This window comes from Schistocerca americana, chromosome 2 (assembly GCF_021461395.2).
Source record: "Schistocerca americana isolate TAMUIC-IGC-003095 chromosome 2, iqSchAmer2.1, whole genome shotgun sequence".
Classification (NCBI taxonomy): domain Eukaryota; kingdom Metazoa; phylum Arthropoda; class Insecta; order Orthoptera; family Acrididae; genus Schistocerca; species Schistocerca americana.
In genome coordinates, this window is record NC_060120.1 from 830319841 (window position 1) to 830345409 (window position 25569).

The 25569-nt window shown below is 44.0% G+C and overlaps 1 protein-coding gene across 1 annotated transcript in view; it reads left to right on the plus strand.

The window, feature by feature from the left end:
* Window positions 1-25164, plus strand: part of LOC124594464 — a 42135-nt gene extending 16971 nt beyond the window's left edge. The window contains exons 3-4 of the mRNA XM_047132840.1: window positions 14256-14346; window positions 25052-25164. Coding sequence (XP_046988796.1) covers window positions 14256-14346; window positions 25052-25164 — 204 coding nt within the window. The remainder of the gene's footprint in view (window positions 1-14255; window positions 14347-25051) is intronic.
* The last annotated feature ends 405 nt before the right edge of the window (window positions 25165-25569 follow it).

A 25569-nucleotide genomic window follows, 5' to 3' on the forward strand; every position in this document is an offset into this window, starting at 1 on the left:
TAGGATAGTGATGCTATGAGGGTCTTTCTATCGACTATACAAATGATCTCTAGCCCAAGGGCTATGCAAAATATTTGATCCCCCCGTCCCCCCCCCCCTTTCTATCGTCAATAGGAGCCGAGGTATAAGTTCTGGAAACATCCCATTTTTATGCGCGGCGTTTTGGAACATACACCAATGGGAAATATTCCAATATCAAGAGGGAAACGAGAATCAGGAGGCCTGTGTCTACATTTGAAAGATGACGTCGTTTCACATTTCGCAGCGGTCCCATAAAACTAGTGCTAGTAGCACCACTGTTAGGGTGCTAATGAGGTTTGCCTTAAATACATGCTGTAATGGTAGTGAGCGATAGTTATCTTCCAGGCTGGACGTAGTGAGTTGATGTTAGTCAAGAATGCTTTTAAGATGACGAAGACGCCATTACTAACAGCTCAGTGAGTTTGAACGAGGTCGTGTAATAGAACTACGAGAATCTGGATGTTCCTTTGACTATACTGAATAAAGAATTGACAAGAATGTAGTACAGTGTTGCTCTCAGTGGTCACGGGGAGGTACTGCCGCATGAAGACTGCGCTCCGGATGCCCGTGTGGCTGCCGACAGGGAAGACCATTGTGTTCGGCGTATGGCTGTGGCGCTTCGAAGTGCGACTGCAGCAGTATTTCGAGCAGCAGTTGGCACCATAGTGACGCAACGAACTATTACAAATCAGTCACCTCAAGGACAGCTCTGAGCCAGACACCCTGTAGGTTGCATTCCACGGGTCCCAAACCACCGCCGTGTGCAATTCCTGTAGTGTCAAGCAAAACCTCTTTGGAGGGCGGAGTGGAGGTCTATCGTGCTTTCTGATGAAAGCCGGTTCTGCCAGAGATGCCCGTGTGTTGATTAGGTGGATGCCAGATGAACGCCTGCAACCACCCTCTCTGCAGCCTAGACACACTGGACTTACACCTGGAGTTACGGTCTGGGTGCGATTTCGTATGACAGCAGAAGCATCCTGTCTGCAGATTTTTACATAATCCTGTGATTTGACCTACTGTGCTGTCATTCATGAACAGTATTCCAGGGAATATTTTCCAACAGGATAACGCTCGCCCACAAGCAGCTTTCGTAACCCAACGTGCTCTACGGAGTGTCGACATGCTGCCATTACCAGATCTTCCTCCCGTCGAGCACGTATGAGAAATCATCGAACGACAGTTCCAGCGTCATTCGCAACCAGCTTTAACCGACCCTGTATTGACCGACCAAGTGCAACAGGCATGGAGCTCCACCTCACAAACTGACATTCTGAAATGTACGACCTCATGCATGCACGTTTGCATGCTTGTATTCAACATTAAGGCGTTTACATCGGCTATTGATGTACCAGCTTTCACATTTCAATAGCTTACACTACTGGCCATTAAAATTGTTTCACCAAGAAGAAATACAGATGATAAACGGGTATTCATTGGACAAATATATTATACTAGAACTGACATGTGATTACATTTTCACGCAATTTGGGTGCATAGATCGCGAGAAATCAGTACACAGAACAACCACCTCTGGCCATAATAACGGCCTTGATACGCCTGGGCATTGAGTCAAACTGAGCTTGGATGGCGTGTACAGGTACAGCTGCCCAGGCAGCTTCAACGCGATAACACAGTTCATCAAGAGTAGTGACTGGCGTATTGTGACGAGCCAGTTGCTCGGCCACCATTGACCAGACGTTTCCAGTTGGTGAAAGATCTGTAGAATGTGCTGGCCAGGGCAGCAGTCGAACATTTCTTGTATCCAGAAAGGCCCATACAGGAACTGCAACATGCGGTCGTGCATTATCCTGCTGAAATGTAGGGTTTCGCAGGGATCGAATGAAGGGTAGAGCTACGGGTCGTAACACATCTGAAATGTAACGTCCACTGTTCAAGGTGCCCATCAATGCGAGCAAGAGGTGACCGAGACGTGTAACCAAATGCACCCCATACCGTCACGCCGGATGATACGCCAGTATGGCGATGACGAATACACGCTTCCAATGTGCGTTCACCGCGATGTCGCAAAACACGGATGCGACCATCATGATGCTGTAAACAGAACCTGCGCTCATCCGAAAAAATGACGTATTGCCATTCGTGCAACCAGGTTCGTCGTTGAGTACACCATCGCAGGCGCTCCTGTCTGTGATGCAGCGTCAAGGGTAACCGCAGCCATAGTCTCCGAGTTGATAGTCCACGCTGCTGCAAACGTCGCCGAACTGTTCGTGTAGATGGTTGTTGTCTTGCAAACGTCCCCATCTTTTGACTCAGGGATCGAGACGTGGTTGCATGATCCGTTACAGCCATGCGGATAAGATACCTGTCATCTCGACTGCTAGTCGAGGCCGTTGGGATCCAGCACGGCAATCCGTATTACCCTCCTGAACTCACCGATTCCATATTCTGCTAACAGTCATTGGAACTCGACCAACGCGAGCAGCAATGTCGCGATACGATAAACCGCAATCGCGATAGGCTATAATCCGACCTTTAACAAAGTCGGAAACGTGATGGTACGCATTTCTCCTCCTTACACGAGGCATCACAACAACGCTTCACCAGGAAACGCCGGTGAACTGCTGTTTGTGTATGAGAAATCGGTTGGAAACTTTCCTCATTTCAGCACGTTGTAGATGTCGCCATCAGCGCCAACCTTGTGTGAATGCTCTGAAAAGCTAATCATTTGCATATCACAGCATCTTCTTCCTGTCGGTTAAATTTCGCGTCTGTAGCACGTCATCTTCGTAGTGTAGCGATTTTAATAGCCAGTAGTGTACATTAACCTGTGAACCTATTACGTTAATCACTTAAATATATTACCCAGGCAATTGTATTTCCGAAATTTCATTACTTTAGAATGATTATTTCTCAGTGTTACGATTTTTTTCCGTCATGTGTCAAGGAGCGCATGTTGTCGCTTGTAACCCTATTCACCTACATGCCCACTTCATAGATAACGTATCCGCTATTGTCTAACGCCTGAGCCATTGCTATTTAAATACTGCACCTCCGCACGCTGTTGTCCTGAAAACCCGTGCCTCGATAGCAGACGCCGTCGAAGGAGCGCCTGTGGCAGGAGAGGTTGTGGCGGCCACGTGGCGTCTCCTAGCAACATTGATCCCGGCCCTCCACGTCTGCTGGACGACGCCATCTCGGGCACACCTCAAGGTCTAAACACTGCCGGAAAGACGTTTCTTTCCTAAAGAGTTTCACCAACAGTTTCCGAAGCGAAAACAGTCTTCTGCTCAGAACCCATCAGAACTTCGTACGCATTGTTGCAGCTTTAATATGGGGTCAGTAATAACGTTTTACTGCATTCTAGTGGCTTGCCCTCTGCAATCGAACTACACTATTTCATCGGAAGTATCCCGACTCCTGTTAGTGAGTATTAATAAGCGGTGCGTCCATCTTTCCCTGCTACGATAGTATGAACTCTGGTGGGGGTACTTCCAGTGAGGCGTTTGAATGTCTGTAGAGGTATGTGATCAAAAGTATCTGGACACCTGGCTGAAAATGACGTACAAGTTCATGGCGCCCACCATCGGTTATGCTGGAATTCAGTATGGTGTTGGCGCACCATTAGCCCTGATGACAGCTTCCACTCTCGCAGGCATACGTTCAGTCCGATGCTGGAAGGATTCTTGGGGAATGGCAGCCCATTCTTCACGGAGTGTTGCACTGAGGAGAGGTATCGATGTCGGTCGGTGAGGCCTGGCACGAAGTCGGCATTCCGAAACACCCCAAAGGTGTTCTGTAAGATTCAGGTCATGACTCTGTGCAGGCCAGTCCATTACAGGGATGTTATTGTCGTGTAACCACTCCGCCACAGGCCATGCATTATGAACAGGTGCTCGATCGTGTTGAAAGATACAAGCGCCATCCCCGAATTGCTCTTCAACAGTGGGAAGCAAGAAGGTGCTGTAAACATCAATGTAGGTCTGTGCCACACAAAACAACAAGGTGTTCAAGCCCCTCCATGAAAAACACGACCACACCATCACACCACCGCCTCCGAATTATACTGTTGGCACTACACACGCTGGCAGATGACGTTCACCGGGTATTCGCCATACCCACACCCTGCCACCGATTCGCCACATTGTGTACCGTTATTCGTCACTCCACACAACGTTTTTCCACTGTTCAATCGTCCAATGTTTACGCTCCATACACCAAGCGAATCGTCGTTTGGCATATACCGGCGTGATGTGTGGCCTATGAGCAGCTGTTCGACCATGAAATCCAAGTTGTATCACCTCCCGCCTAACTGTCATAGTACTTGTAGTGGATCCTGATGCAGTTTGGAATTCCTGTGTGATGCTCTGGATAGATGTCTGCCTATTACTATTACGACCCTCTTTTACTGTCGGCGGTCTCTGTCAGTTAACAAACGAGGTCGGCTTGTACGCTTTTGTGTTGTACCTGTCCCTTCAGTTTCCACTTCACTATCCTAGGGATGTTTAGGATTGTAGAAATCTCGCGTACAGACGTATGACACAAGTGACATCCAATCACCTGACCACGTTCGAAACCTGTGAGTTCCGCGGAGCTCCCCATTCTGCTCTCTCACGATGTCTAATGACTTCTGAGATAGCACAATGCACCTAATATGGAAACGTATGTTTTTGGGGGTGTCCGGACACTTTTGATCACATAGTGAATGTACAGATAGGTAGTACTGTGTTCGATTTGGGAGGACTCAGTGATTTCTAGGTGCAACATTTCTTGCCATTACTAGGCTGATTTCGAATTACTGACGTTCCACACTTCCACACGTAAGTTATGAAATAACGTGGTCTCTGTGCAAGATATATTGCTCAGTTAATGCAGCTTCTTTTTTTAAAAAAAATATCCTGTTATCCTACCTCTTCTTCTTGTCAGTGTTTTCCATATGTTCCTGTCCTCGCCGATTCTGCTCAGAACCTCCTCCCATACCTCACCTTATCGGTTCACAACATTCGTCTGTAGCACCACATTTCAAATGCTCTGGTTCTCTTCTGTAACGGTTTTCCCACAATCCTTGTTTCACTACCATACAATGCTGTGCTCCAAACGTACATTCTCAAAAATTTCTTTTCTCGAATTAATGCCCATGTCTGATACCAGTAGACTTCTCCTGGCCAAGCATGGCCTTTTTTCCATGGCTAGACTGCTTTTGATGTCCTCCTTGCTCCGTCCGTCATGGGCTATTTTACTGCATAGGTAGCATAATTCCGTTAACTCCATAAATCATAATGTTAAGTTTCTCACTGTTCTTATTTCTCATTACTTTCGCCTTTCTTCGATTTAATCTCAGTCTACTTCTTTATTCATTAGACTGTTCATTCCATCCAACACGTCCTATAATTCTTCTTCACTTTTACTGAGGATAGCAACACCATCAGCACAACTTATCATTGATATCATTTCACTTTAAATTTTTATTACATTCTTGAACCTTTCTTTCATTTTCTTGGTTACTTGTTCAGCATGGAGATTGAACAGTAGGGGCGAAAGACTACAACCCTGTCTTACACCCTTTTTAATCAGACAACTTCGTTCTTGATCTTCCAGTCTTATTATTCCTTCTTGGCACTTCTACATATTGTATATCATCCGTCTCTCCCTATGTCTTACTCATATTTTTCTCAGAATTTCGAACATCTTGCACCATTTGGCATTGTCGAACGCTTGTTTCAGGTTGAAAAATCCTAAAAACGTGTCTTGATTTTTCTTCAGTCTTGCATCCATTATTAGCCGTTACGTCAGAACTGCCTCTCTGGTTCCTTTATCTTTCCTAAAGCCAAACTGTTTTGTCACCTAACAGATCCTCAATATCCTTTTCCCCCCTTCTGTATATTTTTCTTGTCAGCAACTTGAATGCATGAGTTGTTAAACTAATAGTGCGATGATTTTTGCACTTGTCAGCTCTTGGAGTCTTCGGAATTTTGTGGATGATATTTTTCCGAAAGTCAGATGGTATATCGCTAGACTCATGCATTCTACACCCAACGTCGTTTTTTTGCCACTCGCCCCAGTGACTTCAGAAATTCTGATAGAATGTTATCTATCCTTTCTCCCTTATTTGACTTTAACTCTTCTAATGCCCTCTTAATTCTGATTCTAATACTGGATGTCCTATCCCTTGCCCCTTCTTTTTCAATCACTCAGACAAGTCTTTTCCCACATGAAGCCTTCAATGTATTCTTTCCTCCTATCCGCTGTCTCCTCTGTATTTAAAAGTGAAATTCCCATTTCACTCTTAATGGTACCACCTGTGCTTTTAATGTTGCCAAAGGTTGTTTTGACTTTCCTAGATGCTGAGTCATTCCTACCAACAATGACTTTTTAAAAAATTTCTTTACATTTTTTGCAATCTTTTCGCCTTAGCTTCCCTGACTTCCTATTTATTTCGTTCTTAAGCTACTTGTATTTCTGTATTCCCGACTTTCACTGAATATTTGTACCACATCCTTTCATCGATCAACTGAAGTATTGCTTTTGTACCCATGGTTTCTTCGCAGTTACCTTCTTTGTACCTATGTTTTTCTTTCCAACTTCTGCGATTGTATATTTTAGTGATGTTCATTCCTCTTCAACTGAATTTCCTACTGAGCTGTTTCTTATCGCGGTATCTATAGCCTTAGAGGACCTCAGGCGTATCTCGTCATCCCTTCGTACTTACATATCGCACTTGTTTGGTGTAGGTTTGCTGTCGACCCTGCTGAGAACAAACTTATCAGTGAACTGTTCACAGTAAGTCACTCTCTGCCCTACATTTCTATTTATAACGAATCCTACTCCGTTATAGCCTGCTGTTGATATTACTCTATAGTCATCCGAAAAAAATCCTTGTCTTCTTCGCTTTCCATTTCCCTGACCCAGACTATATCTAGATTCAGCCTTAGCATTCCTCTTTTCAGATTTTATCGCTTTCCTACTTCGTTCAGACTCCTGAAATTCGACGCCCGAATAATAGAACGTTAACCTTTCGTTGGTTATTCAATCTTTTTCTCATCGTCACCTCCTCGTTAGCAGTCTTCTCCGAATGGAGGACTGTGCTGGACTCTTTTGCCAATGGAGAGACCGTCGTGACACTTCTTCAATTACAGGTCACATGTGGATACGCATTATGTGTCTTTAATGCAGTGGTTCCCATTGCCTTCTGCATCCTCATGCCGTTAATCATTGTTGATTCTTCCGGCTTTAGGGCAGTTTCCCACCCCAAAGGTAGGAGAGTGCCACTGTCCGCTCCTCCGCCCTCTTTGACAAGGCCGTAGAGAACACATAAGGGCAAGTGAAAATAACGTTTCAACTTTAGGAACGCACCTCAGAGGGAATCTATGCTCCACTGAAAATTTCTAGAGAAATCTCTCTATTTCATATAATGTCTACAAAGGCCAGTTAATGGACGTTTAAAAAAGTACAAATCTACATTCACGCATTGAAGCAGCAGGAACTAATACTAAATGAACAAACAGAATTTTGCAGGAAAAAATGCATAGAAAATTTCCATAGCGCATTAAACAGCAGATGAAAGACACTCCACCCTGCACTAATCTCCAGATACGCGAATACAAACGATTCATAGAAACCTTGAATAGCACCTTAATCAGCATATGAATTGCATTCGATCTTATCACAATCACTCATCAAATACAAGACTACAAACAACGCATTGAAAATTAGACCAACATATCAGTACTATCGTAGGTGGATTCAATTTATATACGAATGAAACAATGTGTTTCCTCTTACATAGCGCTGGAAGGGAAATGAGAATTTATTGTACAACTGTGATGTGATGGAACACTGTGTCTCACACTGCTATGAACACACTCGCGAAGTAAACTGATAATTTCGGAGACTATATAAGGTCATATAATAAAATCCTTTGGATAAACATCTGTCAAAATTTACGATGACACCTTCGATAAATTTGGCAGCGCGACACACAATCTAATCCAATAATGCTAAACTCTCAAAAGTACACAAATTATGTTTTTCACGCGGATCACTCCATCCTGAGTAATAAAGGCATCACCATTAAGAAAAATATATATTATTCACATACATTAAGATAATACAGTGAGGTGAAACTACAATTCTGGCGTCTTTTGACGCAGATTTGAGATAGACTTAAGTGTAACGACATAAATAGAACTGCCCACACCAACCATATCGTAAATGTAAGGAAGTAATTAGTTACTATATGAACCATTTTATCACTTGTACCTCTATTATCAACATTCGACACAAGCACTCATAAAAAATTTTGTTCTTTGCAATACGTAGCTCGTGAAAATCGATAAAGCCCGAAACTAATCAACCGGTAAATACGGGGGCGTTTGAAAAGTCCGTGCAAAAATAAAAACTACTCACGTGTTTGGGATAAACCTTTTTTATTTTTCGACATAGTCTCCTTTTAGCTTATACACTTCGTCCAACGGGGTTCTAATTTGTTGATCCCTCCGAATAATAGGAATTATCCAAATCTGCAAAATAGCTATTAGTTGCCGCAATCACCTCGTTTGAATAAAATCTTTGTCCAGACAGCCATTTTTTCAAATTGGGGAACAAATAGTAGTCCGAGGGGGCCAAATCTGGAGAATAGGGGGGATGTGAAACGAGTTGGATTCCTATTTCCATTAATTTTGCGACCACAACTGCTGAGGTGTGTGCTGGTGCATTATCGTGATGGAAAAGGACTTTTTTGCGGTTCAATCGCCGGCGTTATTTTTGCATCTCGCTTTTCAGACGGTCCAATAACGATTAATAATATGCACCTGTAATAGTTTTACCCTCTTTCAGATAGTCTATAAGGATTATCCGTTGCGAATCCCAAAAGATAGTCACCATAACCTTTCCGCCCGAAGAACTGGTCTTCGCCTTTTTTGGTGCAGATTCTCCCTTGGTAACCCATTATTTAGATTGTTGTTTGGTCTCAGGAGTATAGTAATGTATCCATGTTTCATCTACAGTGACGAAAAGACGCTTAAAGTCTTGCGGACTCTTCCTGAGCAGCTGAAAACCATCCTTGCAACACTTCACACGATTCCGTTTTTGGTCAAGCGTGAGCAATCGCGGAACCCATCTTGCGGATAGCTTTCTCATGCCCAAATGTTTATGCAAAAATATTATCTACCCGTTCATTCTAGATGCCCACAGCACTAACAATCTCACGCACCTTAACTCTTCTGTCATCCATCACCATATCACGAATTTTGTCAACGATTTCTGGAGTCGTAACCTCCACAGGGTGTCCAGAACGTTCAGCATCACTTGTGCCCATATGGCCACTCTGAAAATTTTGAAACCACATATAAACTGTGCTAATCGAAGGTACAGAGGCACCGTAATGTTTATCAAGCTTCTCTTTAGTATCCTGAGGCGTTTTGCCTTTCATAAAGTAAAGTTTAATCACCGCACGAAATTCATCTTCGTCCATTTTTTGACAATCACTCGACTTCCTTGATTCACACGTATACTAAACACAAAGAAATAGATCAATATGGCTGAAACATGGCGTGCGTTCTTTACAAAGATGATACTAACTAAACAAATCTCGATACGCACCGGTGGTGCCATCTCTCGGACTTTGCAATTACTTTTAAAACGCCCCTCGTAAATAGCAGCTTCGATGTCAAAAATTGGAAAATGTCTTTCGTTTCAAATCGGAGAACGTAGTGATATTGAACGCTGGAACGCTGGAGCGAAGTCGACTCATCCCACAGGTGTCCCACTAGGTCCAGGTAGAGATTCTAGGTAGGCCGGTCAATTTCAGGACTGTTGTTGTCCACAAGCGATTGCCTCACAGATGCTGCTTTATGACAATGAGCTTTATCATGCTGATACAATCATTGTTTCTAAACTATTCCTCTACTGTAAGCAGTACACAACGCTGTAAAATATGTTCATATCCTTCCACACTTAGCGATTTCTTGGCATAATAAGGGGAGTACATCATAAACACGAGAACAGAAACCCAAATGTAACACCACCTCCTCTGTACTGCATACAAAACATTACGCAAAACGAGAAACGTAGCATCCAAAGACTACAGTATCAATGACTCACAACTGGGATCAGTCAACTCATATAAATACCTGGGAAAAATAATTATTATGGGTAGATAAAGTATGTGGCAGTCTTAGGTTCATTGACAGGATACCGAGGAAATGCATCAATTTACAAAGAGTGTTGCTTCCAAGACATTCAAAAATGGCTCTGAGCACGATGGGACATAACATCTGTGGTCATCAGGCCCCTAGAACTTTAGAACTACTTAAACCTAACTAACCTAAGGACACCACACATATCCATGCCCAAAGCAAGATTCGAACCTGCGACCGTAGCGGCCCGCGGTTCCAGACTGAAGCGCCTAGAACCGCACGGCCACACCGGCCGGCTCCAAGACATTCGTGCGACTGATTATAGAATACTGCTCATGTATGTGGGACGCATAACAAATAGGACTAAGGTGCCGAACAAACAGAACATGAGGCAGCACGAATGATCACAGGTATCTTTGTCCAACGGGAGGCTGTTACGGAATCACAGAGAAACCCGAACTGGCAGACTCTTGAAGATAAATTAGTATCACATCCCGCGGAAATCCCCTTACAAAGTTTCAAGACCCAGTATTAAGACAGTAATTCAGTAAACTACGTATCGCTCCAATGCTGACAGCAATGAAAGATGACTGCGGTACAGAGCAAAATACCCTCTGATACGCACTTCACAGTGGTTTGCAGAGCATAGGTGTAGACGTAGATGCTCTGTTTGGAATATAACACTTGTCACCAATTATTATTAACAATATTTTGTTACGATTTACTTGTTTAAGCTCTTGTAATCACATTGATTATAACGCCAAGTACTTCACAAGCACGTTTTCATTAGAAAACCATATTCAGAAATTGATCTCAGAATGATCTTAAAATTCATTCATGCTCTCATAGTATTACAATTTTATATTTACATTAAAAATTCTGGCTGGGGTTAGGATTTCCCGTTGAACTGCACGTCCGTTCATTAATAGTCTGGTGATACAGTTTCCAGGTCAGAGAACACCAACGGCATACCACCGCCGTTTAGTGTACCTGGTAAAGATTTGTACTTGCCATACCTACCTTTGTTCAATAATTGCATTCGTTTAACTAACTTTGAGAAAGAAACTTTTGATTCGTTTATTTATGGAATAATTTACACACTTTATCTCTTGAAACACAATTTAAATAAAAATCTGTATGCAGGCGTTAGTACGCAGACCCCTTAGCACAATTTAAACATTGCAAATTCATATGGACGAGGAGAATTTCATGTTTTTAATTCCTAAAAGACATATTTTTCTAATGACGAATACTGTGGCAAAATTAACTTACTACCTTACACGCACAGATCTCGTTAATTTCTTGTCTATTCTAAAACGGGGACTTTTTGAAAGAAACTTAGTAATAATAAATTTTCTACAGTTACAGGCGTAATCACATACAAGTCAGGAATTTGCTTGCGAGGGAAACGAGAGCACCAACGTACGTAATACTAGTTGCGTCTTAATATGGTCCACACTCAAGTTTCATACTTGATAACAGAATATAAAAGCTGTGAACGAAATGAAACAGAATATGCAGACAATTGGTGTGTATAGCGCAAAATTTATCGGTGTTTCTGTATAACGTTTGACAGGGAAGTAAAATCTTATACGATTCATGAAAGTACTTATATGTATCTTTTTGTTGTTCATCACTTTCCATTGTCTTTCCCTTCTTCCATCTGTACTGCTAATTTTTTGGAAGTTGTACATCATTACTTTTGAAGGGTTTATCTTGGTTACTTTTTATTCTTGAGTATTGTTTCTTTCCAAATCATTATTTTAATTTTTTTGGTACAAGCTGTTGTTCATTTCTTTTCGAGAATTACGGGAACATTTGCTTCGTTAACCTGTACTCACTCAATCATTAAAGATGTCCAAAACAGATCAATCTTTTCTTTACGGTTACCATCAATTCCTTCTTAATTCGTTGGTCAATTTTCTGATTGAATGTCATTTTGCTTCCATCATTTGGTTGTATTGCAGCTGTTAATTTTATTGCTGTTCTCTTGTATCCAGCTTATAAACCATTATCAACTATTCACCGTCATTGAAACATCTATACCTGCTAAAGTAATACTGTGCATTCAGTAGTATTTCAAGTTGTCAAATTTTTGTATACATGGTAAGATAAACCACAACATGCTTTCATTTTATCGATGTTTTGTTTTGTTGTTTATCTTTATGATCAATTGCCTTTTTTGGTTCCTCTACGATAGTTACTTTTTTTCGTTTTTGTAATGTGGCTATTGTTTTGGCCTATGTTTTCTTCTCTTTGTTTATATTTGTAATTAATATTTTTACTTTATTTAAAATTCCGAAACCAACTCTGTTTGCTCTTATCCCCAACAAATTTAATTCTGAAATTACTTCTGTTAAATTTTCTGAGACTACGACAAAGTTAGTAGGAGTAAATAGGCAGCTGTGGAAAGAAATTCTATTTGATTGTGACCTTGATATAATCGATTTAATATTAAACACTCAGTTTGTTCAGTTCAGACTCTTAATAACACGTACTTAAACAGTAAGATGACTTGGCTTAATATGAGTGAGAGCAGTTTCTTTCGAATGATCGGTATAGTCCTCCTCTAAATTTCATTTTAGATCATATATTTTCTCTTAGGAATTCATAAATAATGATTGATAATTTTGTTTTAATATTAGTTTCTCTGAGGCTTCGAACTGCTGTTTCTGTTTTAGATGACTTTTTGAAATCATCAGCTTCCTGGCATATTAAAACTACACTCCTGGAAATGGAAAAAAGAACACATTGACACCGGTGTGTCAGACCCACCATACTTGCTCCGGACACTGCGAGAGGGCTGTACAAGCAATGATCACACGCACGGCACAGCGGACACACCAGGAACCGCGGTGGTGGCCGTCGAATGGCGCTAGCTGCGCAGCATTTGTGCACCGCCGCCGTCAGTGTCAGCCAGTTTGCCGTGGCATACGGAACTCCATCGCAGTCTTTAACACTGGTAGCATGCCGCGACAGCGTGGACGTGAACCGTATGTGCAGTTGACGGACTTTGAGCGAGGGCGTATAGTGGGCATGCGGGAGGCCGGGTGGACGTACCGCCGAATTGCTCAACACGTGGGGCGTGAGGTCTCCACAGTACATCGATGTTGTCGCCAGTGGTGGGCGGAAGGTGCACGTGCCCGTCGACCTGGGACCGGACCGCAGCGACGCACGGATGCGCGCCAAGACCGTAGGATCCTACGCAGTGCCGTAGGGGACCGCACCGTCACTTCCCAGCAAATTAGGGACACTGTTGCTCCTGGGGTATCGGCGAGGACCATTCGCAACCGTCTCCATGAAGCTGGGCTACGCTCCCGCACACAGTTAGGCCGTCTTCCGCTCACGCCCCAACATCGTGCAGCCCGCCTCCAGTGATGTCGCGACAGGCGTGAATGGAGGGACGAATGGAGACGTGTCGTCTTCAGCGATGAGAGTCGCTTCTGCCTTGGTGCCAATGATGGTCGTATGCGTGTTTGGCGCCGTGCAGGTGAGCGCCACAATCAGGACTGCATACGACCGAGGCACACAGGGCCAACACCCGGCATCATGGTGTGGGGAGCGATCTCCTACACTGGCCGTACACCACTGGTGATCATCGAGGGGACACTGAATAGTGCACGGTACATCCAAACCGTCATCGAACCCATCGTTCTACCATTCCTAGACCGGCAAGGGAACTTGCTGTTCCAACAGGACAATGCACGTCCGCATGTATCCCGTGCCACCCAACGTGCTCTAGAAGGTGTAAGTCAACTACCCTGGCCAGCAAGATCTCCGGATCTGTCCCCCATTGAGCATGTTTGGTACTGGATGAAGCGTCGTCTCACGCGGTCTGCACGTCCAGCACGAACGCTGGTCCAACTGAGGCGCCAGGTGGAAATGGCATGGCAAGCCGTTCCACAGGACTACATCCAGCATCTCTACGGTCGTCTCCATGGGAGAATAGCAGCCTGCATTGCTGCGAAAGGTGGATATGCACTGTACTAGTGCCGACATTGTGCATGCTCTGTTGCCTGTGTCCATGTGCCTGTGGTTCTGTCAGTGTGATCATGTGATGTATCTGACCCCAGGAATGTGTCAATAAAGTTTCCCTTTCCTGGGACAATGAATTCACGGTGTTCTTATTTCAATTTCCAGGAGTGTATATGCCACACCGGTGCTAGTGCTCGTTGCCAGAACTTTTACAGTCCGCTGGAAATTGAAAGCTTCATTGTGAATGTTGTCAGGGGTGCGCAGTATAACAACCTGTTGTGCACTATTGTCTTTATGTTGTAGTTTGTTCGATGCAGGTTCTTTCTGGAACTAATCTGATACTTTCGACATTCTGCCTGTGCCTCCACAATAGGTAACGCGTTCTTGTCGAGTTTCTTCTGACTTCCATACGCTCTCAGGAGTCAAATGTATATGCTTCATAAATTTTAGTTTTATATCTCTTCATTAGTATTATTCGATTTTTGTTTCATGAGACCTAACAGAAACGAAAAATTCATTGTGAATATGGTGTGTCTCGAAAATGATGTGGTGTCCTCGAGTTTCTGATCCAGGATTTAAGGAATGAGTCAATCGTATCAGTCCTATCTCGTGTACTGCTTGTCAAATAGTCATTTCTCACTTATAACTCCGTCACAGCAAGATTATAAATAAATGATAAATAATTTTGAATGTTGAAATGGTGGAATCACTACAGAGTAATTTACGGACATTAGAATCAGTCGTTTCAAAAATATATTTATTGTGATAAAAAAGCAAACAGTCTTTTCGGGCATCAGTTCCTCTCATTATGTATAGTTGTTAACGTATAAACTAGGAATTACGTGCCCTTGTTGTTTGGTGCAGGGAAACATACGCATAGAGCCATACGCAAAACTCATTCCTGCATATTTTTGGCGTAGGTGAACTGTCACTGCGTCAGCCGTGTTGCAAGACTTTTTTGTGATGCAACGCGACGTACCTTGGTTCTCTGAAGATACCTCGCGCATGACATCAAACATTTGGAGATTTCCTAACCTTAGTGCGCTTCTGCGAAGACTGCCTCGTGTAACACCTGCAGCACTGTTGACAGTACGAAGAAGGAAGTCTGGAGATTTTCAACGGAATCTTAAAAATATCGTGAAGTTACGATTTCCCAACAGTTCTTAACCTACACGCTCAAATCTTCCGCCTTAGTAACAAGACAATACTTACACTCCTCAGAATGAAATTTTCACCCCGAAGCGAAGTGTGCACTGTTACGAAACTTTGTGGCAGAATAAAACTGTGTGCCGGGTAGAGACACGAACTGGGGACTTTGCCTCTGCCGGGAAAGTACTCTACCTACCTAGCTTTACTTCAGTCTGGAAGGTAGGGGATAAGATACTGCCTGAAGTAAAGCTGTGAAGGCGGGTCATGAGTCGTGCTTGAGTAGCTCAGTCTATAGAGCGCTTGCCCGCAAAAGACAGTTCCCGAGTTCGAGTATCGGTCCGGTACACAGTTTTCATCCGCCATTAAGTTACGTTACACTGCATATTCCCCAAGCTATAACGGCTTTTGTTAGCGCGCCACACCACTACTTTACGTACATTACCATCACTCACATATGACGGTTTAATGTCTCACGCACCTCTTCGCTCAAGGCAGCAAGCGATTAGTTGTTATTATTACCATTATACGAGGGCAGTTCAATAAGTAATGCAACACTTTTTTTTCGGCCAATTTTGGTTGAAAAAACCGGGAATTTCTTGTGGAATATTCTCAAACATTCCCGCTTCGTCTCGTATAGTTTCATTGATTTCCGACAGGTGGCAACGCTGTACGGAGCTGTTAAAATGGCGTCTGTAACGGATGTGCGTTGCAAACAACGGGCAGTGGTCGAGTTTCTTTTGGCGGAAAACCAGGGCATCTCAGATATTCATAGGCGCTTGCAGAATGTCTACGGTGATCTGGCAGTGGACAAAAGCACGGTGAGTCGTTGGGCAAAGCGTGTGTCATCATCGCCGCAAGGTCAAGCAAGACTGTCTGATATCCCGCGTGCGGGCCGGCCGTGCACAGCTGTGACTCCTGCAATGGCGGAGCGTGCGAACACACTCGTTCGAGATGATCGACGGATCACCATCAAACAACTCAGTGCTCAACTTGACATCTCTGTTGGTAGTGCTGTCACAATTGTTCACCAGTTGGGATATTCCAAGGTTTGTTCCCGCTGGGTCCCTCGTTGTCTAACCGAACACCATAAAGAGCAAAGGAGAACCATCTGTGCGGAATTGCTTGCTCGTCATGCGGCTGAGGGTGACAGTTTCTTGTCAAAGATTGATACAGGCGATGAAACATGGGTTCATCACTTCGAACCTGAAACAAAACGGCAATCAATGGAGTGGCGCCACACCCACTCCCCTACCAAGAAAAAGTTTAAAGCCATACCGTCAGCCGGTAAAGTCATGGTTACAGTCTTCTGGGACGCTGAAGGGGTTATTCTGTTCGATGTCCTTCCCCATGGTCAAACGATCAACTCTGAAGTGTATTGTGCTACTCTTCAGAAATTGAAGAAACGACTTCAGCGTGTTCGTAGGCACAAAAATCTGAACGAACTTCTCCTTCTTCATGACAACGCAAAACCTCACACAAGTCTTCGCACCCGAGAGGAGCTCACAAACCTTCAGTGGACTGTTCTTCCTCATGCACCCTACAGCCCCGATCTCGCACCGTCGGATTTGCATATGTTTGGCCCAATGAAGGACGCAATCCGTGGGAGGCACTACACGGATGATGAAGAAGTTATTGATGCAGTACGACGTTGGCTCCGACATCGACCAGTGGAATGGTACCGTGCAGGCATACAGGCACCGAGCGAGGTGGCGCAGTGGTTAGCACACTGGACTCGCATTCGGGATTTAGGTTTTCCGTGATTTCCCTAAATCGCTTCAGGCAAATGCCGGGATGGTTCCTTTGAAAGGGCACGGCCGATTTCCTTCCCAATCCTTCCCTCACCCGAGCTTGCGCTCCGTCTCTAATGACCTCGTTGTCGACGGGACGTTAAACACTAATCTCCTCCTCCTCCAGGCATACAGGCCCTCATTTCAAGGTGGCGTAAGGCCGTAGCATTGAATGGAGATTACGTTGAAAAATAGTGTTGTGTAGCTAAAAGATTGGGGAATAGCCTGGTGTATTTCAATGCTGAATAAAACAACCTCTGTTTCAGAAAAAAAAAATGTTGCATTACTTATTGAACTGCCCTCGTATTAACAGGATGTATTAGTTATTATTGACAGTTGGGTTCGATTATAAGCCAATGTTCGATTATAAACCAATAGGTCCTATCAGTTAGTCTCTGCACAATTTTTGTCCAAGTAGTAGTTGTCGCTGGCTGCCTCTGACGAAACAAATGATGAAAATCTGAATGTAGAACTTCTTTCTCTGTCATTGAGCGGAGCAGACGTATTTGTGCTTGCGGAGAATATTTTACAAGCAGTAAGAAATGTTTACAATATTCGCAAAGAAAACAACAATAAAAACTAGTGAGTTTAAAAAAGAAGTCTCAGCTAAATTATTCATTATTAATCCATACCATTTTTATGTTTACAAATGAGTAGCTCCACCCGACTAGTATCGACAATGTAACATACTTAAGTCGAAACAAGGCCCCGGGAGTAGACACCATTCCATTAGAACTGCTGACAGCCTTGGGAGAGCCAGTACTGACAAAACTCTACCATCTGGTGAGCAAGATGTATGAGACAGGCGAAATACCCTCAGACTTCAAGAAGAATATAATAATTCTAATCCCAAAGAAAGCAGGTGTTGACAGATGTGAAAATTACCGAACTATCAGTTTAATAAGTCACAGCTGCAAAATACTAACGCGAATTCTTTACAGACGAATGGAAAAACTGGTAGAAGCCGACCAAGGGGAAGATCAGTTAGGATTCCGTAGAAATGTTGGAACACGTGAGGCAATACTGACCCTACGACTTATCTTAGAAGAAAGATTAAGGAAAGGCAAACCTACGTTTCTAGCATTTGTAGACTTAGAGAAAGCTTTTGACAATGTTGACTGGAATACTCTCTTTCAAATTCTGAAGGTGGCAGGGGTAAAATACAAGGACTTGGAAGAGCAGTTGAACGGAATGGACAATGTCTTGAAAGGAGGGTATAAGATGAACATCAACAAAAGGAAAACGAGGATAATGGAATGTAGTCGAATTAAGTCAGGTGATGCTGAGCAAATTAGATTAGTAAATGAGACACTTAAAGTAGTAAAGGAGTTTTGCTATTTGGGGAGCAAAATAACTGATGATGGTCGAAGTAGAGAGGATATAAAATGTAAACTGGCGAAGAAGTCGTTACTGAAAGTATTTGTATGGAGTGTAGCCATGTATGGAAGTGAAACATGGGCGATAAATGGTTTAGACAAGAAGAGAATAGAAGCTTTTGAAATGTGGTGCTACAGAAGAATGCTGAAGATTAGATGGCTAGATCACATAACTAATGAGGAGGTGTTGGGGAGAAGAGGAGTTTGTGGCACAACTTGACTAAAAGAAGGGATCGGTTGGTAGGACATATTCTAAGACATCAAGGGATCACCAGTTTAGTCCTGGAGGGCAGCGTGGAGGGTAAAAATCGTAGAGGGAGACCAAGAGATGAATACACTAAGCAGATTCAGAAGGATGTAGGCTGCAGTAGGTACTGGGAGATAAAGAAGCTTGCACAGGATAGAGTAGCATGGAGAGCTGCATCAAACCAGTGTCAGGACTGAAGAGCACCACCACAACAACAACAACATATTTAGGCATAAATCAAACAATGTTCCTGCAAAAATATATTATATCGGCTCGTACACTGATCAGCCAGAAGATTAGGACCACCTATCTAATAGCCAGTATGTCCACGTCTGGCACGGATAACACTGGCGACGCGTCGTGGCACTGAAGCAAAGAGGCCGTGGTAGGTTGCTGGAGGGAGCTGACACCACATCTGCAAACACATGTCACCTAATCCCCGTAAATTCCGGGGAGGGGGCGGACGAGTTCTGACGCCACGTTCAATCACATCCCCGGTCTTTTCGATCGGGTTCAGATCTGGCGAGTTGGAGGCCACCACATCAACTGGACGGCGACACTGTGTTCTTCTAACCATTCCACCACTCTCCTGGCCCTGTGACATGGCCATTATCTTGTTGATAATGCCACTGCCGTCAGGAAACACAGTCGTCATGAAGGAGTGTACCTGGTCTGCAACCACTGTACGAATCTCGTTGGCCGTCATGGTGCCTTGCTTGATCTCCGCTGGGCCCACGGATGCGCCGGCTGCCGTGGCCAAGCGGTTCTAGGCGCTTCAGTCCGGAACTGCGCGACTGCTACGGTCGGAGGTTCGAATCCTGCCTCGGGCATGGGTTTGTGTGATGTCCTTAGGTAAGATAGATTTAAGTAGTTCTAAGTTCTAGGGGACTGATGACCTTAGATGTTAAGTCCCATAGTGCTCAGAGCCATTTTTGAACCGACGGATGCCCACGTCAGTGTTCGCCAGAGCATAACGGAACCGCCACTAGCTTGCCTCTGCCTCGCAATACAGGTGCCAACGAGCTGTTCCCTTGGAAGACGACGGCATGATGAAGAAGGTATCGGGGTTCATCAGACCATGCAACGCTCTGCCGCTGCGCCAACATCCACTGCCGACGGTCACGTGCTCATTCCAGTCGTAGTTGTCGAAGTCGTGTTGTTAACATTGGTACATACATGGGTCGTCAGCTGCGCAAGTCCATCGTTAGGAGTGTTCGGTGCACTGTGTGTTCAGACACACATGTACTCTGTCGAGCATTAAGGTATGATATTAGCTCCGCCACAGCTTGCCGCCTGTACCGTTTTACCGGACTGCTAAGCCTTCGACGTCAGACATCTGTAATGAGGGTGGCTGCCCAACGCCACGACGTGTGGCCGTGGTTTCACCTTTGTTTCGCTACATGTTGAAGACATTCAAAACAGCACTCCTCGAACACTCGACAAGTCGTGCAGTTTCCGAATTGCTCGTGCCGAGCCTCCGGGCCATCACAGTCTGCCCTCGGTCAAACTCGCGTAGGTCGCTCGCCTTCCCCATTCCACACTCGGACAGTAGGCTCACTGATACTACATGCACCATGCTTGTGTCTCACTAACAGTCATTTGTTCGCCAGGTGACGCTGCTATCGCCTAGACGGGATTATATCGATAGTAGGTCGGTGGTCGTAATGTTCTGTCTGATCAGTGTAAGTGTCACATACCGATAATTTCAGCTTCTTTGTAATACTCAACATGACTAGTTATTCTTTCGGTAATATGAATGTAAAAACAGCAAAGTGGTGCAAAGATTGGTAACTTGTTGAATTTTACACTGCACAAAACACAGAAAAGTAGTATTCTATGGCTACATTATCGGTCAGTAAGTTCAAATATCTATGTGTAACAACTTCTGGGAATATGAAGTGGAATGACTACATAGGGTTAATTGTAAGTAAACCAGGTGGCGAGTTCTGTTCTTTGGTAGGATATTGGGAAAATGCAAGTGAGTCTACAAATAATAATGCTTGCAAAATTCTCATGCGTTCTATTTAGAATATTGCTCGTGCCTTTGGGACTCATAAGAATTAGGACTAGTAAGGTATACGGAACATATAAAGAGAAGGGGAGCACCAATAGCCATAGATTAGTTGACTCAAAGGAGAGCACCATTGTTCTGTTGACAAACCTGAGCTAGCAATCTTTTGAAGATAGACGTCAGCTATCCCGATAAGGCCTACTTATAACCTTTTCATGAACCAGTATAAATTGAAGAATCTATGAATATCCTATAGATCCTTACGTATCACACTCGTAGTAACTGTGAGGACAAAATTAGGTGATGAATATTTAAAAAAACCACTATAGCTGTTATTTTACATGCGCTTATTAAACCATAACGATTTTGTTTCCATACGAGTCTCTTCAGGTGACCTGCAGTTTAACAAAACTCAGATAAGGTTAGCAGCAACTAAAACAAGGGAATAATACGTTATATCTTACAGTCATATGGAATACTCACCAATAGTCTTCGTAAATAATACATACAACGTGGCAGGAGCCTGCTGGTGTCCTGAATTAAATGCCTAATTACCCGATAAAACGTTTAAAGGTACATGTCGGAACAGGACAAGTAGAATGTTTTACTTCGCTGAAGACCGAGCGAGGTGGCGCAGTGGTTAGACACTGGACTCGCATTCGGGAGGACGACGGTTCAATCCCGCGTCCCGCCATCCTGATTTAGGTTTCCCGTGATTTTCCTAAATCGCTCCAGGCAAATGCCGGGATTGTTCCTTTGAAAGGGCACGGCCGACTTCCTTCCCCATCCTTCTCTAATCCGATGAGGCCGATGACCTCGCTGTCTGGTCTCCTTCCCCAAAGCAACCCAACCCAACTTCGTTGAATCTGCTTTGTGTAAGCACAACTAGCAGTAAATCTTAGGTACTGCAATATTGTACTGTACTGACCAGACATGGCCGTTCAAAGAAAGGAGTACACATGTAAACATCTCGCTTGGCGTATATTGCGGACGATACAAGGACTGTAAGACATAGTCGTTTCAACTAAAGGTAACGACTTCAAATGCGAGAATGTAATATAAGGTCCAACGGTGCCGACCGGCCACCCTGTCATCCTCAGAACTTAGGCGCCACTGTATGCGGATACGTAGGGACATGTGGTCAGCACACCGCTCTCCCAGTCTTTGTCAGTTTCTGTGACCGGTGCCGCTACTTCTCAGTCAAGTAGCTCCTCAATTGGCCTCACAACGGCTAAGTGAACTCCGCTTGCCAACAGCACTCGGCAGAACCGGACGGTGGCCCATCTAAGAACTAGTTAAACCCGACAAAGCTTAATTTCTGTGATCTGACGGGAACTGGTGTTACCACTACGGCAAGGTAGCAGCTTGAAAATAAAACGTAAAATTACTTAGTACTCTAATTACATCATGATGTGTAAAAGAAATTTTGACAGTCAAATGTAAAAGATGCAAAAACATTTATTCAAACAATTTACAAAAATTGTACAATGAAGGCTTTCACGACCGGATGTTTCAGCTGCCGACAATTCTTTCGGGTTGTATGGCCGTGGTCCATGGAAATCTTCTATCCTTGACGTTTCGTCCAAGACTCAGCACAACCAGGAGCACCTCCGAAGATGTCAAATTTAGCTTTGGACGAAACATCAAGGATAGAAGAGTTCCATGGACCACGGCCATACAACCCGGAAGAATTTACAAAAATTGCTTACAATCAAAATTAGATCAGAACAATTACGTACCATATGAAAGAAATAAAAAACGCAGTACTTAGAAAAAGTCGTGTCAACATTACACATGTAAAACTGTGAGTAAATGTGATTACATAAAATGGTCATGACTGATGGATATCAGACTAAGAACTTTACACGATCAGATTTCTCGTCTCATTCGAGTACTCGTGGCAAATGGCCCTACTGCACCGCCCCAGGCGTTTTGTTCGTGTACTGATTGTGAGTCTCGCCTGTCACGAGTGATGGTTTTCGGTTAGACGTCAGTATCAAAATTACTTGTGTAGTTTGAACTTTCTCACTTTGAGAAGACAGAAGGATCGATCTCTTTTAATTGCTAAAAATTTTCTAAAGCGAAGATCGCATAAATATTTCTTTATTTAAAACAACCGGTTTGGACAGGCTTTTCTGTTATCTTCAGATTTTAAAAGACCTTTCTGTTATGAAACGTCCTCATTTTAAGTTGGACACGACGTCAAGTTTTAATGTGGATAAAAAAAACAGCACATTATAAAAGGTTTGTCATAACTAAAATATTTGCTTGGTTGAATTGTCTCTTTTTGAGAATACTTGTGTTGTCATAACAGTCTGCTGCAGAATTTGACTCTCGTGAATCTAATGTTACGACAAAATCGAAATACAGTAACAAAACAAAACAAGCAATAATAATCGAGTTTATTAATGACCAAAACAAAATTCGTGGCGACGATTTTGTCAAAGTCTTAAGGTAAATTCTCTGTACTCCAGGGAACTGAAAGAATAGGAAAAGTGTCGCCCAAAAATTTCGTGACGTGTACATTTATTTGTTCCCGAAAATATGTATTTGTAAAGACATCAAACAATATTTATAACGTAGTAAATAGCACCACTTTTTACTTTTTTTGTATCTTGTTTTCTTGCTAACCGCTAACATCGAAAATTATTTTTCGTGATTACTTGAATTTTTGGCTGTTGAAACAATTTTCATTAAAACATGTTAACCTACCTACTTTCTAATATATGTATAGTGTAGAATTTTTCGTTGTCGGGATTGTAAGACGAAAATACCCACTTGCTTTCACATATTTCGTTTTGTAGAACACTTGCAGGAAAACTACCAGGAGCTCGAGCAACCTTTCAAGTGTGTAACTAAAACAAAGGAACAACGCAGTAAAGATGAAGAAGACACGAAAGCACAGAACTCATTACTATAATAAGTATGCACTGGGCCAATAGATTGGCAGATGACGCCACAGTCCGCTATTTATGCCCGTGCGCACTCTGTACCGCAGTGAAGATTTTAGTACCCCACTCTCGGCACAGTCAGTTGATCGTTAAGGTCACCGATGTACTCGTGATGCGGTTGGCCGCTGATTTACACGTAGGCATGTGACGCGCACTCACAACGAGTAAATCGATTATCACCAGAAGAGCGTTTGTATTAAACGGCTTTTACGTGTATAATGATGATACGACTTCTTGTATGCACTGCTTTTTTATTTATCTTACTAGCTGTTCCCAGTCACGAATTGTTGTGGCTCAGTCTGGTGAAATGGGAGCGAAAGAAAATCGAAAGCAAGCATTTATAACATCTATGGGAATTAGATATACGTCCTAACTCCTTCTTCCGCTCCCCTCCGTATCTGTCTTATTTGAACAGGAATAAAGTCTAATGAGTGGTGCAATGGGAAGTAGCCTCTGCTACGCACTTCACAGACGTTTGCTGGTTATGAACGTAGATGTAGAAGAAGACTATGAAGTTGTGTGAGACCTGAGTTTCTCCCGGAGTATACAATTTTCAAATAACTTCCGGGAATTCAGCCAGGTAACACTTTCAGCGACCGCCGATATTTCGGCGGGAGAACACCGCGCCATTTTCAAGGCAACTGCAACGGACAGGCGACGTACATGCATTTTTAAAACCTCGGTTCTCGGTCTGATGCAGGAAAGATAACAGACACACTGAACACTAGTGCCACCAAAGATGAACAAAGTCATAGCTATCGATAGTGAGGCTACGAATTCGCAGGTGAGGTCGCATTGACTCTGTCCTTCTGTTTTTTGACAAGGGAGAGAGCCGGATTCCAGACAGAGTTTAAACGAAAACGCCTATCCTTGTTAACGAGGTTGCTCGCTAATTTAATCTCAACTGCCTCCTTAATAACACTGTCCCATGGACATGTTATTTATAACATCGGGTGACCAGTATCCAAGTTATGTTCGGCAATAGCAGATCTGCTTGGCTGCTGTAATCGTGTTTGCCGTTTATGCTCAGTACATCGGTTCTCCACGATCCTGTAGTTTGACCAATATATGCCATGCCGCAGCTGCAAGCAATGCGATATACACCAGCCTTACGCAGACCAAGATCATCCTTAACATCCCGGAAGTTATTTCAAATGACTCTGAGCACTATGGGACTTAACATCTCAGGTCATCAGTACCCCAGAACTTAGAACTACTTAAACGTAACTACTCTAAGGACATCACACACACCCATGCCCGAGGCAGGATTCGAACCTGCGACCGTAGCGGTCGCGCGGTTCCAGACTGAAGCGCCTAGAACCGCTCGGCCACCAGCGGCCGGCGGAAGTTATTTGTATGAAGTTGTGTGTAGCGCGAACGGGGTCTGTGCGCATGCGCTATTGGCCGCTGCTGCAGACGGCGCTGTCTGCTCGCCAACAGGCCGTCGCCTTGCGGACGCGTTCCTAGCGAGTGCAGCGTCTGCTGAGGGCGGCGTGCCAGCAGTGCACGGGAGTCGGCCGCGCACCGCCCTGCAGGCCGGGCCGGGCCGGTGAGCTGAGCCTTGCCGAGCCTCGGCCCCCTGGAGTCGCAGCCAGCGCCGTCATTGATCCGACCGGGCGCCCTCTTCCGCAAGATCAGCTGACGCTACGCGCCACGCCGCTGACCCACTGCTGGCTTTCCACACTGAACCCTGCCCACGGCGCTGCCGGAGGGCGGTCGGCACTCTGTAACATGTCTGACCGTTACATCCCTACCTGCCACTCGGCAGAGTGATGTGTCCCGGCGGAGGAGAGATTTCCAACAACGAATGTAACTTCAATAGAGAAGACAGCTATAGGCTGCCAGCTTTGGTGGCATCCCGCGATCAAGACACCACATGCGCATCCACGGCGCACGGGGAATACAGACAATGACCAGGAAGCAACCACTGCGGCAAGGCAATAATACACTGAAATGCC